Source organism: Ascaphus truei, chromosome 5 (genome assembly GCF_040206685.1).
Source record: "Ascaphus truei isolate aAscTru1 chromosome 5, aAscTru1.hap1, whole genome shotgun sequence".
Lineage (NCBI taxonomy): Eukaryota > Metazoa > Chordata > Amphibia > Anura > Ascaphidae > Ascaphus > Ascaphus truei.
The window spans coordinates 289455736-289473034 of record NC_134487.1 but is presented as its reverse complement, the minus strand read 5'-3'; the positions used below and the strand labels follow the sequence as shown (position 1 = coordinate 289473034).

General features: G+C 46.5%; 1 protein-coding gene across 1 annotated transcript in view; it reads left to right on the top strand.

Moving 5' to 3' along the window:
* Nucleotides 1-202: 202 nt before the first annotated feature.
* FAM180A (family with sequence similarity 180 member A) overlaps nucleotides 203-17299 on the top strand; it is a 38578-nt gene continuing 21481 nt past the window's right edge. Inside the window, exon 1 of the mRNA XM_075602586.1 lies at nucleotides 203-435. Coding sequence (XP_075458701.1) covers nucleotides 357-435 — 79 coding nt within the window. The 5' untranslated portion in view covers nucleotides 203-356. The remainder of the gene's footprint in view (nucleotides 436-17299) is intronic.

Here is a 17299-nt window from a genome sequence, read left to right as displayed (position 1 = left end):
CAGTGAATGCCGATAATAAAATGAAAGCAAGAGCAATAATTTTCTAACTGGACCGTCCTTCACAAGAACATCGGTGTGGGGAATGTGATGCGCTGTGCGTCTTGCTGCTGCCAGCTCTCTCGCATGCACTTTTGACTCATTCCAGATGTGCGTAAAGAAAAAAAAAAAAAGAATGAAAAAAAAAAAGTCTGCTAAAGTCATAAGTTAAATTATGAGCAGTTTAGATCACAGACGGAGACTACTGGGAAGCTGTGGACGAGTTACCCAGGAGGAATAGCAGGTTACTCTTCAGAGGAAAAGGACGGGACCCCACTCTCTCTGTTCTTAGCAGGGAAGGCTAAATAAGAAAAGGGGGGATGCATTTAGAATCATTTCTTCTGCTGCTGCTGCTTTATAACTACGTCGAAGCCAATTTCACTAGCAAATGGCACAGAGGTAAGAGGGCAAAGTGGTATTTGTTGTATGGAATTGTAACTCTTATTTTACTTGGTTGTCCCCTTATGTAGTCCTGTTTTAATTACTTTCTAAAAACATTATTAGATTTGACTTTAGATAGATGTGTGTGGGTTTAGAGAGAGAGAAAGAGAGAGGCAAGGGGCTTTATTCTGTATTGTCCGATGTGGCCGTTCGGGACGGTTTGGGGTGAAAAATTGCCGTTTACGTTTTCGCACGACATAGAATTCCCTCCAATGAGAGAGAGCGAGGTTTCAATGATGTAATTTAAAAACCAGTAAACACGTTGTTGTTGACATCAAATTGTCAAGCAATTCCTGGAATCCAAAACAGACGTTATGAGCCTAATTTAGAGTGTAGACGCAATCGCAAACATTGCTTGCGGTGTTACAATATTAGCGCGGCGCCATTACTATTTCCGGGATTAGGAGCCTATTTAGAGTTAGAAGCAAGAGAATCATTAAAATATGATAATGAGGTCTCAGATAAGCGCCATTGGCTGTGCGTACTTTTAATGTCTGAAATTATACGTAACTACGCCATACTGTACCTGGAAATTACCCAGCAGCACAAAAATGCTGTACTGTCAGGAGTTATTTTAGGCTCTAGATCAGGGGTAGCCGACTCCAGTCCTCAAGAGCTACTAACAGGTCAGGTTTTCAGGATATCCCTGTTCAGTACAGGTGGCTCAGTGGAAGACTGTGTGTGTTACTGTATGTTATTCTGAAGCGGTGACGCAGGGAGCGCGACCAGCTCGGTCAGAAGCAGCGCGAGGAGTCTCTCCAAACGCTGAGCATTTTAGCACGATATTGAGACTGAATAGAGAGTATTACCCCCCTAGGTCTGGAAGACGCTAGCACAATTTGACACTAGTGCTTTCACTTCCCAATATCTCCTCTCTTGTAGATATGATATATTCTCACCTTTGCTTTGTTACGCTTCACTGCTCTGCTATTTACATCCTTTGGTGCAGGTTTAATCCCTTGTTAGCTCACCATTCATGCCCACTGACACTATATGTAGCACTGTTTAGCACATGCAAATCTAGTTTATTAGTAAGAGATGTGTAGTGGTTCCTCAGGAATACATGAGCAGAGGTTGTCTCCAGTAGAGAAATTGAGCTTTCTCCACTGGAATTCAGTGAACTGTTTTTCCTGCACGTTTTTAGTCTAACCAAATAAATATCAAGTATTATTTAGTGGCTCTTGAGTAGAGATGGGCAATTTTTTTGTTGTTGGAGAATTTGGATCCGCAGCGGATCTGCCAGTTCCTTTGGTCCACAGATTTCAGCGGATCAACGCGGGCGATTCGCGTTTTACAGGTTTTTTTAAATTATTATTACCAGTACACTCTGCAGATTCCACGACCCGTGGACGGATATGTAGCATCCAATCCACGGACTCAGCAATCCCGTGGGGGGTTCTTGGGTTAGGTTCCTTAAGAATCCGCCAATAGATTGCTGAATCCACGGATTGGATTATACAAATCCGTCCACGGGATGTATCTAATGGCGGATTTTTATGAATCTGCATGGATTGATCAGGGAAACGGATTTGGGCTGATTCGCTCATCTCTACTCTTGAATGCTATGACAGGGATCCTGTGTATACAGTTTGGTCCAAATATCATCTCTAACAGCACCACCCTAGCCAGTAATTATACCAGCAATCATATCTATAGGTTAGAGCAGGTACCCCTTTCTCTCACTTAAATCTACCTGTCCTCTCTGAACATGTCACCTACAGTTTAAATTGCTTATTAATGACCTTGAGGTTGGCATAGAGAGCAAAGTCTCCATCTTTGCTGATGAAACTAAATTGTGTAAGGTAGTAGAATCAGAGCAGGATGTAATTTCTCTCCAGAAGGACTTGGAGAGACTGGAAACGTGGGCAGGTAACTGTCAGATGAGGTTTAATACAGATAAATGTAAGGTTATGCATTTGGGAAGCAAGAATAAACAGGCAACTTACAAATTAAATGGAGATAAATTGGGGGAACCCTTGATGGAGAAGGATTTAGGAGTGCTTGTACACAGCAGGCTTAGCAACAGTGCCCAAAGTCAGGCAGTAGCTGCAAAGGCAAACAAGATCATATCTTGCATTAAACGGGGAATGTATGGAAGGGAAGTAAACATAATTATGCCCCTTTATAAAGCATTAGTAAGATCACACATTGACTATGGAGTACAATTTTGGGCACCACCCCATATAAAAGACATTATGGAGCTAGAAAACGTGCAGTGAAGAGCCAGCAAATTAACAAAGGGGATGGAAAATGTGACTTATGAGGAGAGGCTAGCTAAATTAGATTTATTTACAATAGAAAAGAGGCTAATGGGAACAATACAAGGAGCTTTCAAAAGAACTATTCATCCCAAGAGCAGTACAAACGACACATGGTCATCCCTTAAGATTGGAGGAAAGGAGATTTCACCAGTAACAAAGGAAAGGGATCTGTACAGTAAGGGCAGCTACAATGTGGAATTCATTACCCATGGAGACTGTGATGGCAGATACAATAGATATTTTAAAAAAAAAGCTGTGTGTGCTGTGCACGCGCATAGTAAGTGAAACTTCTTTGACTTTTGTCACAGAAATTGTATTTGTGTTGGTGTTGGTGATGTTTTAATTAAAAATCAAAATACAATCTCAATGACAAAACGCAAATAAATTTGACTTAGAATGCGCGTGCTCGGCACACATCCCCTGTATTAGCTATTTGCACTAAGTGTGAATTCCGCGTGTGACTGAGAGTGTGCGTGTGACTGAGAGTGTGCGTGTGACTGAGAGTGTGCGTGTGACTGAGAGTGTGCCTGAGAGTGTGCGTGTGACAGAGTGTGCGTGTGACTGAGAGTGTGCGTGTGACTGAGAGTGTGCGTGTGACTGAGAGTGTGCGTGTGACTGAGAGTGTGCGTGTGACTGAGAGTGTGCGTGTGACTGAGAGTGTGCGTGTGACTGAGAGTGTGCGTGTGACTGAGAGTGTGCGTGTGACTGAGTGTGCGTGTGACTGAGCGTGTGCGTGTGACTGAGCGTGTGCGTTTGACTGTGCGTGTGCGTCTGACTGTGGGTGTGACTGAGTGTGCGTCTGACTGTGAGTGTGACTGAGTGTGCGTGTGACTGAGTGTGACTGAGTGTACGTGTGACTGTGCGTGTGAGTGTGTGTGTGGGTCTGGGGGGGTCAGTGTGTGGGGGTCTGGGGGGTCAGTCAGTGTGTGTGGGGCTCTGGGGGGGTCAGTGTGTGTGGGGGTCTGGGGGGGTCAGGCAATGTGAATTCCGCGTGTGACAGTGTGCGTGTGACTGAGAGTGTGTGTGTGACAGAGTGTGCGTGTGACTGAGAGTGTGCGTGAGAGTGTGCGTGTGACTGATAGTGTGCGTGAGACTGATAGTGTGCGTGTGACTGATAGTGTGCGTGTGACTGATAGTGTGCGTGTGACTGATAGTGTGCGTGTGACTGAGAGTGTGCGTGTGACTGAGAGTGTGCGTGTGACTGAGAGTGTGCGTGTGACTGAGAGTGTGCGTGTGACTGAGAGTGTGCGTGTGACTGAGAGTGTGCGTGTGACTGAGTGTGCGTGTGACTGAGAGTGTGCGTGTGACTGAGAGTGTGCGTGTGACTGAGAGTGTGCGTGTGACAGAGTGTGCGTGTGACAGAGTGTGCGTGTGACAGAGTGTGCGTGTGACAGAGTGTGCGTGTGACTGAGTGTGCGTGTGACTGAGTGTGCGTGTGACTGAGTGTGCGTCTGACTGCGTGTGCGACTGAGTGTGCGTCTGACTGTGAGTGTGACTGAGTGTGCGTGTGACTGAGTGTGACTGAGTGTGCGTGTGACTGAGTGTGCGTGTGAGTGTGACTGAGTGTGTGACTGTGAGTGTGTGTGGGGGTCTGGGGGGGTCAGTGTGTGAGGGTCTGGGGGGGTCAGTCAGTGTGTGTGGGGCTCTGGGGGGTCAGTGTGTGAGGGGGTCTGGGGGGGTCAGGCAGTGTGTGTGGGGGTCTGGGGGGGGTCAGGCAGTGTGTGTGGGGGTCTGGGGGGGTCAGGCAGTGTGTGTGGGGGTCTGGGGGGGTCAGGCAGTGTGTGTGGGGGTCTGTCAGTGTGTGTGGGGGTCTGGGGGGTTCAGTCAGTGTGTGTGGGGGTCTGGGGGGTTCAGTCAGTGTGTGTGGGGGTCTGGGGTGGTCAGTCAGTGTGTGTGGGGGTCTGGGGTGGTCAGTCAGTGTGTGTGGGGGTCTGGGGGGGTCAGTCAGTGTGTGTGGGGGTCTGGGGGGGTCAGTCAGTGTGTGTGGGTCTCTGGGGGGTCAGTCAGTGTGTGTGGGGGTCTGGGGTGGTCAGTCAGTGTGTTTGGGGGTCTGGGGGGGTCAGTCAGTGTGTGTGGGGGTCTGGGGGGGTCAGTCAGTGTGTGTGGGGGTCTGGGGGGGGTCAGTCAGTGTGTGTGGGTCTCTGGGGGGTCAGTCAGTGTGTGTGGGGGTCTGGGGTGGTCAGTCAGTATGTGTGGGGGTCTGGGGGGGTCAGTCAGTGTGTGTGGGGGTCTGGGGGGGTCAGTGAGTGTGTGTGGGGGTCTGGGGGGGTCAGTCAGTGTGTGGGGGGGTCCGGGGGGGGGGTCAGTCAGTGTGTGGGGGTCTGGGGGGGTCAGTCAGTGTGTGTGGGGGTCTGGGGGGGGGTCAGTCAGTGTGTGTGGGGGTCTGGGGGGGTCTGTCAGTGTATGGGGGGTCCGGGGGGTGTCAGTCAGTGTGTGGGGGGGTCCGTCAGTGTGTGGGGGGTCCGGGGGGGTCCATCAGTGAGTGGGGGGTCCGGGGGGGGGGTCCGCGCGGGTTGCGCCCGGGTTTTTGTACCACCGCTTCCTGGGGGGCCCGCAAACGCCCGCGTCACTGGAGGGCTGAATGGCGCCGCTGCCAGCCACCAGCCGCTTCTGCGCATGCGCGGCATGGCAGCGGTAGTGGAAGTTAGGCGGGCCCATGTGTGGGCTGGGAGGGAGGTCCCATTCGGGTAAGGAAAGGGTGGGTGGGGGGCTGTCCCGGTCGGGCGGTCTCTGCTGTCCCGGTCGGGCGGTCTCTGCTGTCCCGGGCAGCAGACGGGGACACATGTCAACAGCCGTGGCAGCGGGCGGGGAACGGCGCCGCTGCCAACCGCTTCTGCGCATGCGTGGCTTTCCTCCAGTCCCCACGATTACTGAGCATGCGCGGCTTGGCAGCGGATGTGCGGGGGGAATGGCGGCCGTTAGGAGCGGCGCCGGCGGCTATCGCCGCCGCCGCCGCATGTCATCAACCATGTGGGGGGAGCGGGGGCCATTAGGAGCGGCGCCGGCGGCTATCGCCGCCGCCGCCGCATCTGATTTGTGGAGCGGGTGTGATGTCAGTGTTGGGGTCGGGCTGAGCCAGAACACAGCCCGGCCTCAACTGCCAGCACTGACGTCACATCCGTTTCATTTCTGTCTCCACAATTCATTTTTGCCCCAGTTCGAATGAGGTGCCACTAAGGAAGTTTCACTTCAAAAAGGTTGGGTGTCGTTTTAGAAAGGAAATGTATACAGGGATATACCAAATCAGTAATCATGGGAAGATGTTGATCCATGGAGTAATCTGATTGCCATTATTTGAGTCAGGAAGGAATTAATTTTTCCCTATATGAGACTGCATTAGATGATATTTCTCTGGGGGGTTTTTTGTTTGCCTTCCTCTGTATCGCAATACTGTAAATACAAATATAGGATAAGTATCTGTTTCAACCACAACTACTATGTAACTACTGTATGTAACTCCAGTCCTTCGTTCCAGCCTTTCTGGACATCCCTCTGCTATTTGAAACTAGAAAAGTATTTCAAATGAGTGTCATTTCTGAGCCACAAATTGTCTCCGTGTTTCCTCCATACAAAGGATAAAGGGTTGTATCCTCACCTGCATATGAAGATCTGGAGCTTACACTCATAGGGACACACCTTCCCAATGCACCAGTGAGGGATTCAGAGAGCGTGTTTGATATTAGACACTCTCACTCATTATGACAATAACATTTTGTAACAATGCACCAAGTATCCGTTCCAATGTAACATTCCCAGGAGCCTGCGTCACTGCGTCACACCCCGTGCTTTTAGTAAGCCCTTTAATGATTGTGATATCTATGCTGCTCCTCCCATAAATAAGTTGGATTCCACCAGTGGCTCCTGTTAACCCTTTTGCTGTTGGAGGGGCTTGGAAGTAACAGATCTAGTCTTGTCAGTATTAACGAGTACGTAAGGGCTCAGTGTGCTGCAGGCTCCGACCTATCTCTCCTGTGAAACCTTTGGGCATTACACCGCTTACCAAATGGATCCACGCTGGGGAACCCTTGGCACACTAAAAACCATTGACTGGCTGATCTGTCACCCAGTGCCTCCATGGAAGCGGACATGGTGATTGTTGCTATTGTAGATTGATTTAGTATTTAAGTAGATTTGTGTTCATGTCGCTCCTGCAATGTGCTGTATGCAGAGTATAGGCATTGGAATACAGGGAATTATAATACAATACTGTAAGTGCAACACATATCGACGCCGGCAATAGGAAAATGAATCCCTGGCCCAGTACAATCTAAATGGTAGTTTGTGAGCAGTCTAGGAGATTTGGTCGTGGCCGTTTCACCACGACCAAATGACCGCCGGCGTTTATCCGCTGCTCACCTCTCCGCCGGGGCACTCAGCCGCCAGCAGCTTTGTCGCTAAGGTAAGTCACTAACCTTAGTCCTTACCCGAAAACCCCCTAATCTTAACCCCTAATACTAACGCTACCTAGTCCCCTAAAACCCTTAACCGCTTACCCTAAAACCCTTCAGCCTAAGCCCTTACCCTAGCCACTAAAACCTCTAAAGTTAACCCCCTACCCTAAAACTAACCCCCTACCCTGAAACTTACCTTCTTGTAGAAGCCGCCAGCGGTGGAGGGTTCAGAGGCGAAACGGCTGCGGCAGAGTGTCCCCCTGCGACCAACCGCTGGCGGGGAGTTGTTCGTAGCGCAACGGCCACTAACCAAATGTCCCATTCCGGTTTGGGAAACTTAGTGACAATAGGACAAGGTGTAAGTGGAGTAGATGGTAGTGACTAACCATGATGGTGGATAAGCACCTCCGTGGGTGTGGGCAGAAGTGTTCATGAGTCCAGACTATTGAAACGCTTGTTCTAGACTGTATATTTTCTGCTTGGTTGGAAGTTAGGGAGAAAAAGTGCCTGGAGTATACCGAGCGTGAGGGAATTCCACAGGTAGGGAATAGCGAGGGAAAGATATTTTAGGAGAGAGAGCAGTAGAGGTGGAAGGACAGGAAAGGAGACAGAACACAGGAGATGAGCGGTATTCGATCACGTATGCTACATGTTTTGCTGTTGGAACTAACTTAATTAAGCACTGGATTGCAGAGTAGAGACGGGCGAAATGGTCAAACTTAATTTAGCTGAATTTCCCAAGCTTTCCACTCGAAATACGTGTCGTGGTGTAAAATCCGTCGGCGGATTGTGCCTGTTTCAATCCGTGCGGATCAAAAACCCGGATTGGATACAATCCGCTGGTCGATTTTACCAATCCAATCCTCGGATGCTGTATCCATGGACTAGAATGTCAATGATAAAAAAAAAAATTAAATACAGAATAGGGGAATCGCCCTTTTTGAGGTCAATCCGTGGAAATCCGCAGCGTGAAGGAACCGGCCAATCCAGGGCAGGTACAAGTCCGCGGCCAAAATCCGCCCATGTCTAATGCAGAGGAACTTTCAGAGATTGGTCAATGTATCCTAGACCCCATTTATTTGTTTTCAATCGTACTGTTGATTTGAATATTTTCCATGTTTATAGGGGAGGGATACGGAAAAAAGGAAAGGGGAAAGGAAGCGGGCGAGGAGATACCGCATAAACGTGTCGTCATTCTCTTTGCTATGGTCGTACATTTACATACATCCAGTGAACATGGGAAACTCGGGTGAGGAAGGGTGGCAGAGGGGAACGGTATGTGCCGTGAAGGGGGCCCTACACCCCCCAGCAGTGCATATTTGGGTCATCACGGGGCACCATCCGATCACAGTTAGATCCCAGTTGTAATTAAAATGTTGGTGCCTTTTTGAGAAAAAACAAAAATTGATGAAATTCTACAAAGTACACAGTTTTGACCCTGGAAATGTACATTTGTATGTATATTCTGATATACCGTATATATTGCCAACAATGTATGCAGCGCTGTACAGAATAGACCATATAATTTGCCTCTTTACAGACAGCTTAATAAAATGAAAGGGAGTTTTCACACACGGAGCCATTGCATGTCGATTCCTTTTTATTTGCTATCAAAAGTGAAGCAGATCAATGAATAAAAGTTATTCATGGAAAGCATAAACCTTGGCCCCTTGCAGACGCACTTACCAGAACACCCTCCTACTGTCTCTGTACGTTCTTCCTACTTACCAATTAGATGGTAAGCTCTTCGGAGCAGAGACTCCTTTTCCTAATTGTTAATTTTATGTCTGAAGCGCTTCTTCCCATTATGAGTTATGTATATGATTGTCACGTGTGTTACTGCTGTGAAGCGCTGTGTACATTAATGGAACTTCATAAATAAAAACATACATACATACACTCAGCCATTGGATTGACAGCATGGCAAGATATTCAGTGCTTTAATGAACGTGGGGTCATTTATTTTGCAGAAGATTAACGCAGAACCCTCAGCCACCAATGCATGGGTTGTATTTACTTGATGCAGACACGCTGAGCATAATGAGTTTCAGGCACCGAGGGCGTTTGGCAATAAAACTGCTGCCCTTTTACCAACAGATGTCCTGGGTATTCTGCTTTTGCGAAGCATTAGCAGCCTCGTGACATTTCATGCATCAAATACGGAGAGAGGCCCTGTTAGGAATGGGGAAAGTCAGAAGGAGAAAATATAAACCACTTCCGTTCCGAATAATAATGTGCATGTGTGGGGGGCAATTTATACAGAAGATATGTTTGAGTTTTATCAGCTTTTAATATAAGCCGAGTTAGCAGTTTATACACAATGTCAGCAAGGAACTAAACTGATGCAGGTGTCCATGTGGGTTCCATTCTCAGGCTTGTGAAGTCCTGATCAAAGTTTCGACTGGACAGGTTTGATTTACTAGAAAGTATTCCGTCAGAGCAACTTTGACCTTTTACTTCACATGTTTGGACGGAGCTGCCAGCTGATCCAGCATTCAAGTGATTACATCAGGGGTGGGAAACTCCCGTCCCATAGGGCCACCAACAGGTCCGGTTTTACGGATATCTCTGGTTCAGCACAGGTGGCTCAGTCACTGATTGAGCTACCTGTGCTGAACCAGGGATATCCTTAAAACCTGTCCTGTTGGTGACCATTGAGGACTGGAGTTTCCCCACCCCTGATGTCACATGAATCGTCTGCTCAATACTGGGAAAAGGTGCTATAACAGAGAAATAAAAATAAGCATATTTAAACCATACAATCACATACATTGTACGTTCTTTGCCTTATCCTTTACTTGCTGTTCGTATTCCCATTGTTTGATTTAGCTTGTGTGTTAATTTCACAAAGCACTGCGTACACTGTTGGTGCTATATAAATGAAACTACAGTATACATACATACATACAACCCCCAATAATTAGTTGCAAGCACTGATATTTTTTTTTCTATTAGCTAATATGTTGATTCTTGCCATTGATAATTGTGGATATTCCTTAATGATGCTTAGTGCTGTTCTGTCTCACGCACACTGTGGCAAGTGGTAGAGACAGGCAGTTAACTCACTCCCTGTAGATGCACAGAGTCCTTCTTTTCTCTTGTTCTTGTATTGTAAAAGGCAACAATAACACAAAAGGGGGGAGCTGGGTAGGTGGCAATGGTAAGGGAGAGGTAAATTATGATAATTCTGCCAGGAGATGGGACAACAGGCTGCTGGTTCCAAAAGAAAGACTTGCTTTCCTGTCCAAGCAGGAACAAGGCAAGGAATATGCCAACTAGCGTGGGAGGATAGACAAACCACATCAGGTTTGAGCAAAGGGGGTTTGCCAAGGCAACAGGCTGGGAAGCCACAGGGGAAAGCAACAATGTTGCCACTTACACTGAGGAGTACTGGCTGTCTTAGAACAGGGAAAACATGCAATCTGGTTCCAGGACAAGTGCCTATATCAAATTATTATTTTTCCAGGCACACAATTATGGTACTCTGTACCTCAAAAATATTTGTTGCAGGGTTGAATTTGTGAGCAATGTTTGAATAGGTTTCCCAGTTATGGGGGCAGGCAGCCAGCCTTTGGGGGATTTTCCCATACACGATGGTTGTGACAGCCACATCTCTGAAAGGATATCTTTGTGCTAACAATGTTGCCTTAAGAGAGGGTGAACCTGGTTCGATCCCAGATTCCACTCTCCTTGTCACCTCAGGCAGGTCACTTTACCTCCATGTGCCTGGGGCACCAACACTAGATTGCAAGCTCTTTGTAGCAGGGACTCATCGTGCTTGCAAGATTCGATGTACAGCATATTATTTCACAATGCCAGCATGGCATCTACTGTAGGTCCAGTATGGGTCAACTCCCTCACCAATCATTTATGAACCCTGCACATGAGTATCCTTCCTGTTGGCCTACTTGACGTCTCACTTTCCTCCTCATATAGGTCAACTACTCTTGTTTCCAAAAACAGGTTCATAGATCAGCAGTAAGGACGCTGCCCTCAGGAAGGTAGGACTTCACACATTCTATCTCCTCCCAGTTGGTGCTGGGCGTTCCATGTTACAGCGCAGGCTCTGCAGGGGTGTCCCAGTTGTCCTTATTGTGGAACATTCGCCTTATTGACCTCACAGAATTCCCACAGTGTACTAAAGAAGAATGATGTCCATCCCCGAAGTGCTGTCTCCCTCACTGGCTGAAGACGTCTCTTCTTCACTTGACCCTGTTTATCTTGATCTTAATATGTTAGTATATTCGCAGTTTGATATGCACAGACTGATTTGGAGTGGCCTGCTAGCTTCTTCTGTCATCCGTGTTTCCATTACCCTCATGTACGCACTTTGCTTCTGGAAGGATGTGTAATGCGTTGCATGTGTCTTGCTTAATGGACAGCCCTCCTGTCCTAGGGGCAAACTGTTTTGGCAGATTGGATACCAGTGACCTAAGTGCTCTTGGATCTGATTTGTCTCTTCTCTCAAGGCTGCACAGTCTGCATACAATAAAATCGCACATGTTACTGAAGGTCTTTGGGAAATCATAAATTCAGAGGTGCAAATGAAATCAGCCAAACAGCCATAATGATGCGTTTTGTTGGCTGTGCTTTTATAATGATTGTCAAGAGAGAGAGGATTTGGCCTGGGATTAAAGGGGTTACACCCCATTTGGCCACCCTCTACTCTCACCTGGGAAGCAAGGGGTTAACTGGACTGGGACCCAGTAATGTGGTTTTTACCTTGCTTCAGTATCCAACTGTTTATTCCCCTGTATAAATGTATTGTTTCTGTGACAGTGTCTGCACCACACACACACTGGGGCTTAAGGGGTTAATGAGCTACAGTTTAGGAAAATACAAATGTGGTGTCTTTTCAGAAATATCTGGGCTTCAACCGGCTTGATTGAAGTTGGGTGTGAAAAGTACAGAGGGGGTTTGGTGTATGTTAACACATGTGGCTGGTAGAGACAGCTAGGACCCAGGCTGGGGCATTGGGTGTGAAATATAGCACCGGTGACAAATGTTCACTACACACAGCCCAGCTTCAAAGGATTTCTTGATGGGGGCCAGGGGTGCGGTTACGCAAGGAGATCTCAGAATGAGTGACCTTATTAAATATAAGAATATTATGAGATGTTCTCGGCTGAACATGCTAAGAGTTACATATGTGTAACCGGGGGACCGAGCCGCAAATAATGATTACAGACACATGATGTCGGGCAGGTCCTAAGAGACAGATATTAATATCTCTCTTAATTTTAGTATTACACGGTAATATTTAGTCTCATTGGGAGCGTCATGCGTGCCGGAATGTATTAATATGTCTCACGTGCCAGTAAGTATTACTGAACTGAAGTTATGACGTTATTTAGATAGGAAAAGCAGTTTTTAAACGTCCTTGGGTGGGAGGAGTTTTACTCTGAGGAAAACTCTCAACCTCACCACTGATTTATGAGAGGGGCTGGGTTAAGGTTGTGTTCAATGGGAAATAATTGTATAAGAACCAGGCTCAGCCTATGGCTATTGTCTTTCTTTTTTTTTTGTGATTTTCAAGATTGCTGTATGAACTGCTAGTCACGATTTCTGACTATTTCATCATTTCCATCTTAAGTGAGTGTCCATATTTTGTCTGTTATTTGTATATCTCGTGTGTTCATCTTTTTCAAGGAATAAATTAAATTTTATCATATCTAAGTCTCGTTCAGTTCAACCCAGTTATATTTGGTGTGTATTATTAATAATATGGCTAGGTGAATAAGTTCGACACAGTAAAAAACAGGTGGGTGTTAGCCCCTCTGCTATCAACTGTGTCCACCGGCGCTCTTACTAATAGAATTAATATACATACATTGACGCATAAAAAGGAAGGGATTAACACAGTGAAATAAAAGGAGAACAATTGCTAAAAAAGAAAAAATTGATACTTGATACTTAGAAGAATTTCACAAATTATGTTCCCATATATAGAGTCCAATCTTGATTGACAAAAATGGGTATGCAGCTTCTTTACATCTGGAACCAACCTCTGGACCAGGAGAAACTAGAGACAGGGGAAACAAAAAAGAAAAAAGCGCAAGGCCCATAGAGTAGTAAAGTTATGTTTATAAGCAATTAAAAACGGTTATAAACACTCACAAAAAGGTAGTTGGTACAGGCACTTCGGTACTAAGAATGACCGCAGGAACAGAGGCACTTTGCTCGTCTGCTTGTTAGGGTTGCGTGAGTCTCAGCCCTCCTCCTCCTCTCGATCGGCGATCTGTTTCACTTCCGCGTCAGGTGACTCGGGACGCTGGCGTGTGTCGTCGATCGGGGGTTGAACTACGGGCAGTCACCAGCTCCCCCTCCAAACTCGGCGGTCAGGAAACTCTGCAGTCTGCGTCTTCCTAGCAACTTAGTGTAGGTTCCCAACAATCAGTAGCAACCAGAGCAATGTCAGCCCTATGCGTTTCAAGGACTATGTCCTCTTCGCCAGGGGCACTTTCATTGCTGGTTGCTTACGAATAGTATATATAGTGCATTAATTAATTATATAATGCAATTAATTAATTATATAATGCGATTAATTAATTAATTAATTAAATCAGTGCCAATTTAGTATATGTTTCCAGTGTCCTCATAAGAATTCATGTATAAATTGAACAAGGAATACTGTTGATATTAAATTGTCAATTGATGAATGATAAAAAAAGAAGGAAGAGAAAGTAGCAAAAAAGGGGAATAATAAAAATCAATGCTTAAAAATTTCTATTTTATTATAACCAAATTTAAAATAGACTTCGTTAAAATCTCTGTGAACACTGAAAACAAATACCATTATATCATTGTTAAAACACATATTTATACATTTACATTTTTATATTTTATTAAAAAAACTATCTATGTTTAAGATATTCTAGAATTTATTTATTTGTTTGATCATAGAAATGCAGCCATATCAATTTCTTCATTAAGCCCATTTGGCGACATGGTGTTAACCTGGTGTATCCAGTAAGTCTCTCTCTGTCTCAACCTTAACACCCTGTCCCCTCCATGTTCATTGGGTCCAATGTGTTCTATTCCTGTAACTTTTAATTTAGCAGGATCTTTATTATGTTTACAATAAAAATGTCTGGGGACACTGTGGGTCATTAATCCTTTTAAAATGTTATTCCTATGTTCTAAAAAGCGGTTTTTGAGACTCTTCTTGGTTCTACCTATGTATTGCAGGCCACACACACACACTCTAATAAATATACTACAAATGTCGTTTAAAAATTAATTAAATCTTTTATCCGATATAATTTAGATGAATGTTTAGATTTAAATGAGACAGCCCCAATGTTTATGTGCTTGCACGTAATGCACCTGCCTCCAGGCACATAAACATTGGGGCTGTCTCATTTAAATCTAAACATTCATCTAAATTATATCCGATAAAAGATTTAATTAATTGTAAAACGACATTTGTAGTATATTTATTAGAGTGTGTGTGCGGCCTGCAATACATAGGTAGAACCAAGAGGAGTCTCAAAAACCGCTTTTTAGAACATAGGAATAACATTTTAAAAGGATTAATGACCCACAGTGTCCCCAGACATTTTTATTGTAAACATAATAAAGATCCTGCTAAATTAAAAGTTACAGGAATAGAACACATTGCACCCAATGAACATGGAGGGGACAGGGTGTTAAGGTTGAGACAGAGAGAGACTTACTGGATACACCAGCTTAACACCATGTCCCCAAATGGGCTTAATGAAGAAATTGATATGGCTGCATTTCTATGATCAAACAAATAAATAAATTCTAGAATATCTTACACATAGATAAATTTTTTAATAAAATATAAAAATTTAAATGTATAAATATGTGTTTTAACAATGATGTAATGGTATTTGTTTTCAGTGTTCACAGAGATTTTAACGAAGTCTATTTTAAATTTGGTTATAATAAAATAGGAATTTTTAAGCATTGATTTTTATTATTCCCCTTTTTTTGCTACTTTCTCTTCCTTCTTTTTTATCATTCATCAATTGACAATTTAATATCAACAGTATTCCTTGTTCAATTTATACATGAATTCTTATGAGGACCCTGGAAACATATACTAAATTGGCACTGATTTAATTAATTAATTGCATTATATAATTAATTAATGCACTATATATACTATTCGTAAGCAACCAGCAATGAAAGTGCCCCTGACAAAGAGGACATAGTCCTTGAAACGCATAGGGCTGACATTGCTCTGGTTGCTACTGATTGTTGGGAACCTACACTAAGTTGCTAGGAAGACGCAGACTGCAGAGTTTCCTGACCGCCGAGTTTGGAGAGGGAGCTGGTGACTGCCCGTAGTTCAACCCCCGATCGACGACACACACCGGCGTCACGAGTCACCTGACGCGGAAGTGAAACAGATCGCCGATCGAGAGGAGGAGGAGGGCTGAGACTCACACAACCCTAACAAGCAGACGAGCAAAGTGCCTCTGTTCCTGCGGTCATTCTTAGTACCGAAGTGCCTGTACCAACTACCTTTTGTGAGTGTTTATAACTGTTTTTAATTGTTTATAAACATAACTATACTACTCTATGGGCCTTGCGCTTTTTTCTTTTTTATTTCCAGTGTATTATTAATAGCCTGTCACAAAGCTACCATCACAGGCATTAATAAAACTGGTGGCAGCGGCGGGATTGAACTGGACCTATATTACAGTGTTCTGAGGGACTCTGTCATATAGTAGGAACTCAAGAGTAATTGCGAGTTCCTGGGACTAAAGATATTGAACACACAGTGTACAACATATAACACAAGATATGGCACCTCCACACTGTTCCCCTACTTGTGAGAAGCATTGCCTCCAGAACCAAAGTGCCGGCCATCCGTGTGACTGGAGCCGGGCACCGAGACCGGAGGAGTGTATCAAGTCGGCGCGGGGACCAGCAGCCGGCAAGGCTGAGAGAGAGGCAGCGATCAGTGAGCATGAAACCCGGCAGGCTGAGCAAAGATCCACAGCTGCAGCCGCTGTAACCATCCAACCGCCCGGAGAGCAGGGAAGGGACCAAGCTCCAGGACAGCAGAGACTTGTGGAGGGAGCGGGTGGTCTCGGAGACCACGGAAGTCTTGCACCGGGAGAGGTAACGGCCGTTGCGGCGGCCCGTCCATTTTCCCTGAAAGAGCTAGCACTGGTGTGTGCATTGGGCAAGACGTGGTTCCCAGCGAAGTGGACCCAGTTCATGGCATTGGTGCCGCACCGACCCGCTTACCCCCTCCCAGAACCCGGTGCTCAAGCAACTCCGTCTGGACGCAGCAGCCCCTCGCAGGGGGTCGTCCACCGGCGGCGGAGAAGCTCCGGCAGGTGCTGCGGCATTGCCAACAAACGGGCCACAATAATGCCCGGTGCCTGGACCGTGCGCGGTCGGGCGTAGAAGCCCCTCAGGGCTAGCGCTCACGAGCTGTGGAAGAGATAACCCCGTTAGCGGCGGAGAGCGGCGGCCATCCATCAGATCCCAGCGGCGGCGGAGAAGAAGCCGCCATTCCGGCATCCTGCCGATGGCAATTTTATTTGGGGGGAGTGTTGGGGTGTGCGGGAGGTGGGTGTTTCACATTGTTTGGCGGAGTCGGCGATTCCCAGCGATGACCGGAGCCCCACAATCCACGTCGGCGACCCTGCACCAAAGCCCAGTTCTGTTGCGGTAGTTACCCGGGGCTCGCCCATGGCGGCGGCGGAAGAGCCGTGATTCCGGCAAAGTGCCGGAGCACTTTATGAGTGGGGGGAGGGACAGGGATTGCGGGAGGGGTTTATTCTACCTGGTTGGGATGGAGCCGTGTTACTCCACAAAGACCTGGGACCTTTGTCCTGCACCATTGTAACCTGTACCAAACCCGGGCGCTGTTGCGGCAGCGGCCTGTTGCTTCCCGGCCCAGATGATGCCGGCGGCGGCCACTCCAGTCCCCCTGCAATCGGGACCAATGAAGGCGGCGGTCTCTGCGGGTACCAGCGAGGTAAGCCAGACTAAGTCGCAGACTGACCCTGACTTATTTTTTCCTATGACTGTACCCTGTTGTTTCACTATAGGGGTGACCGGGGGGTGGCAGGAGATAGGGGTACCAGGGAAGGGGAAGGAAGCGCAGCTTGTAGGACCGCTAGGCTTCCCCATTACCCTGGCGGAGCAGCCAGGGGACTCCCAGTTAAGAGCCCCACTGTTGTT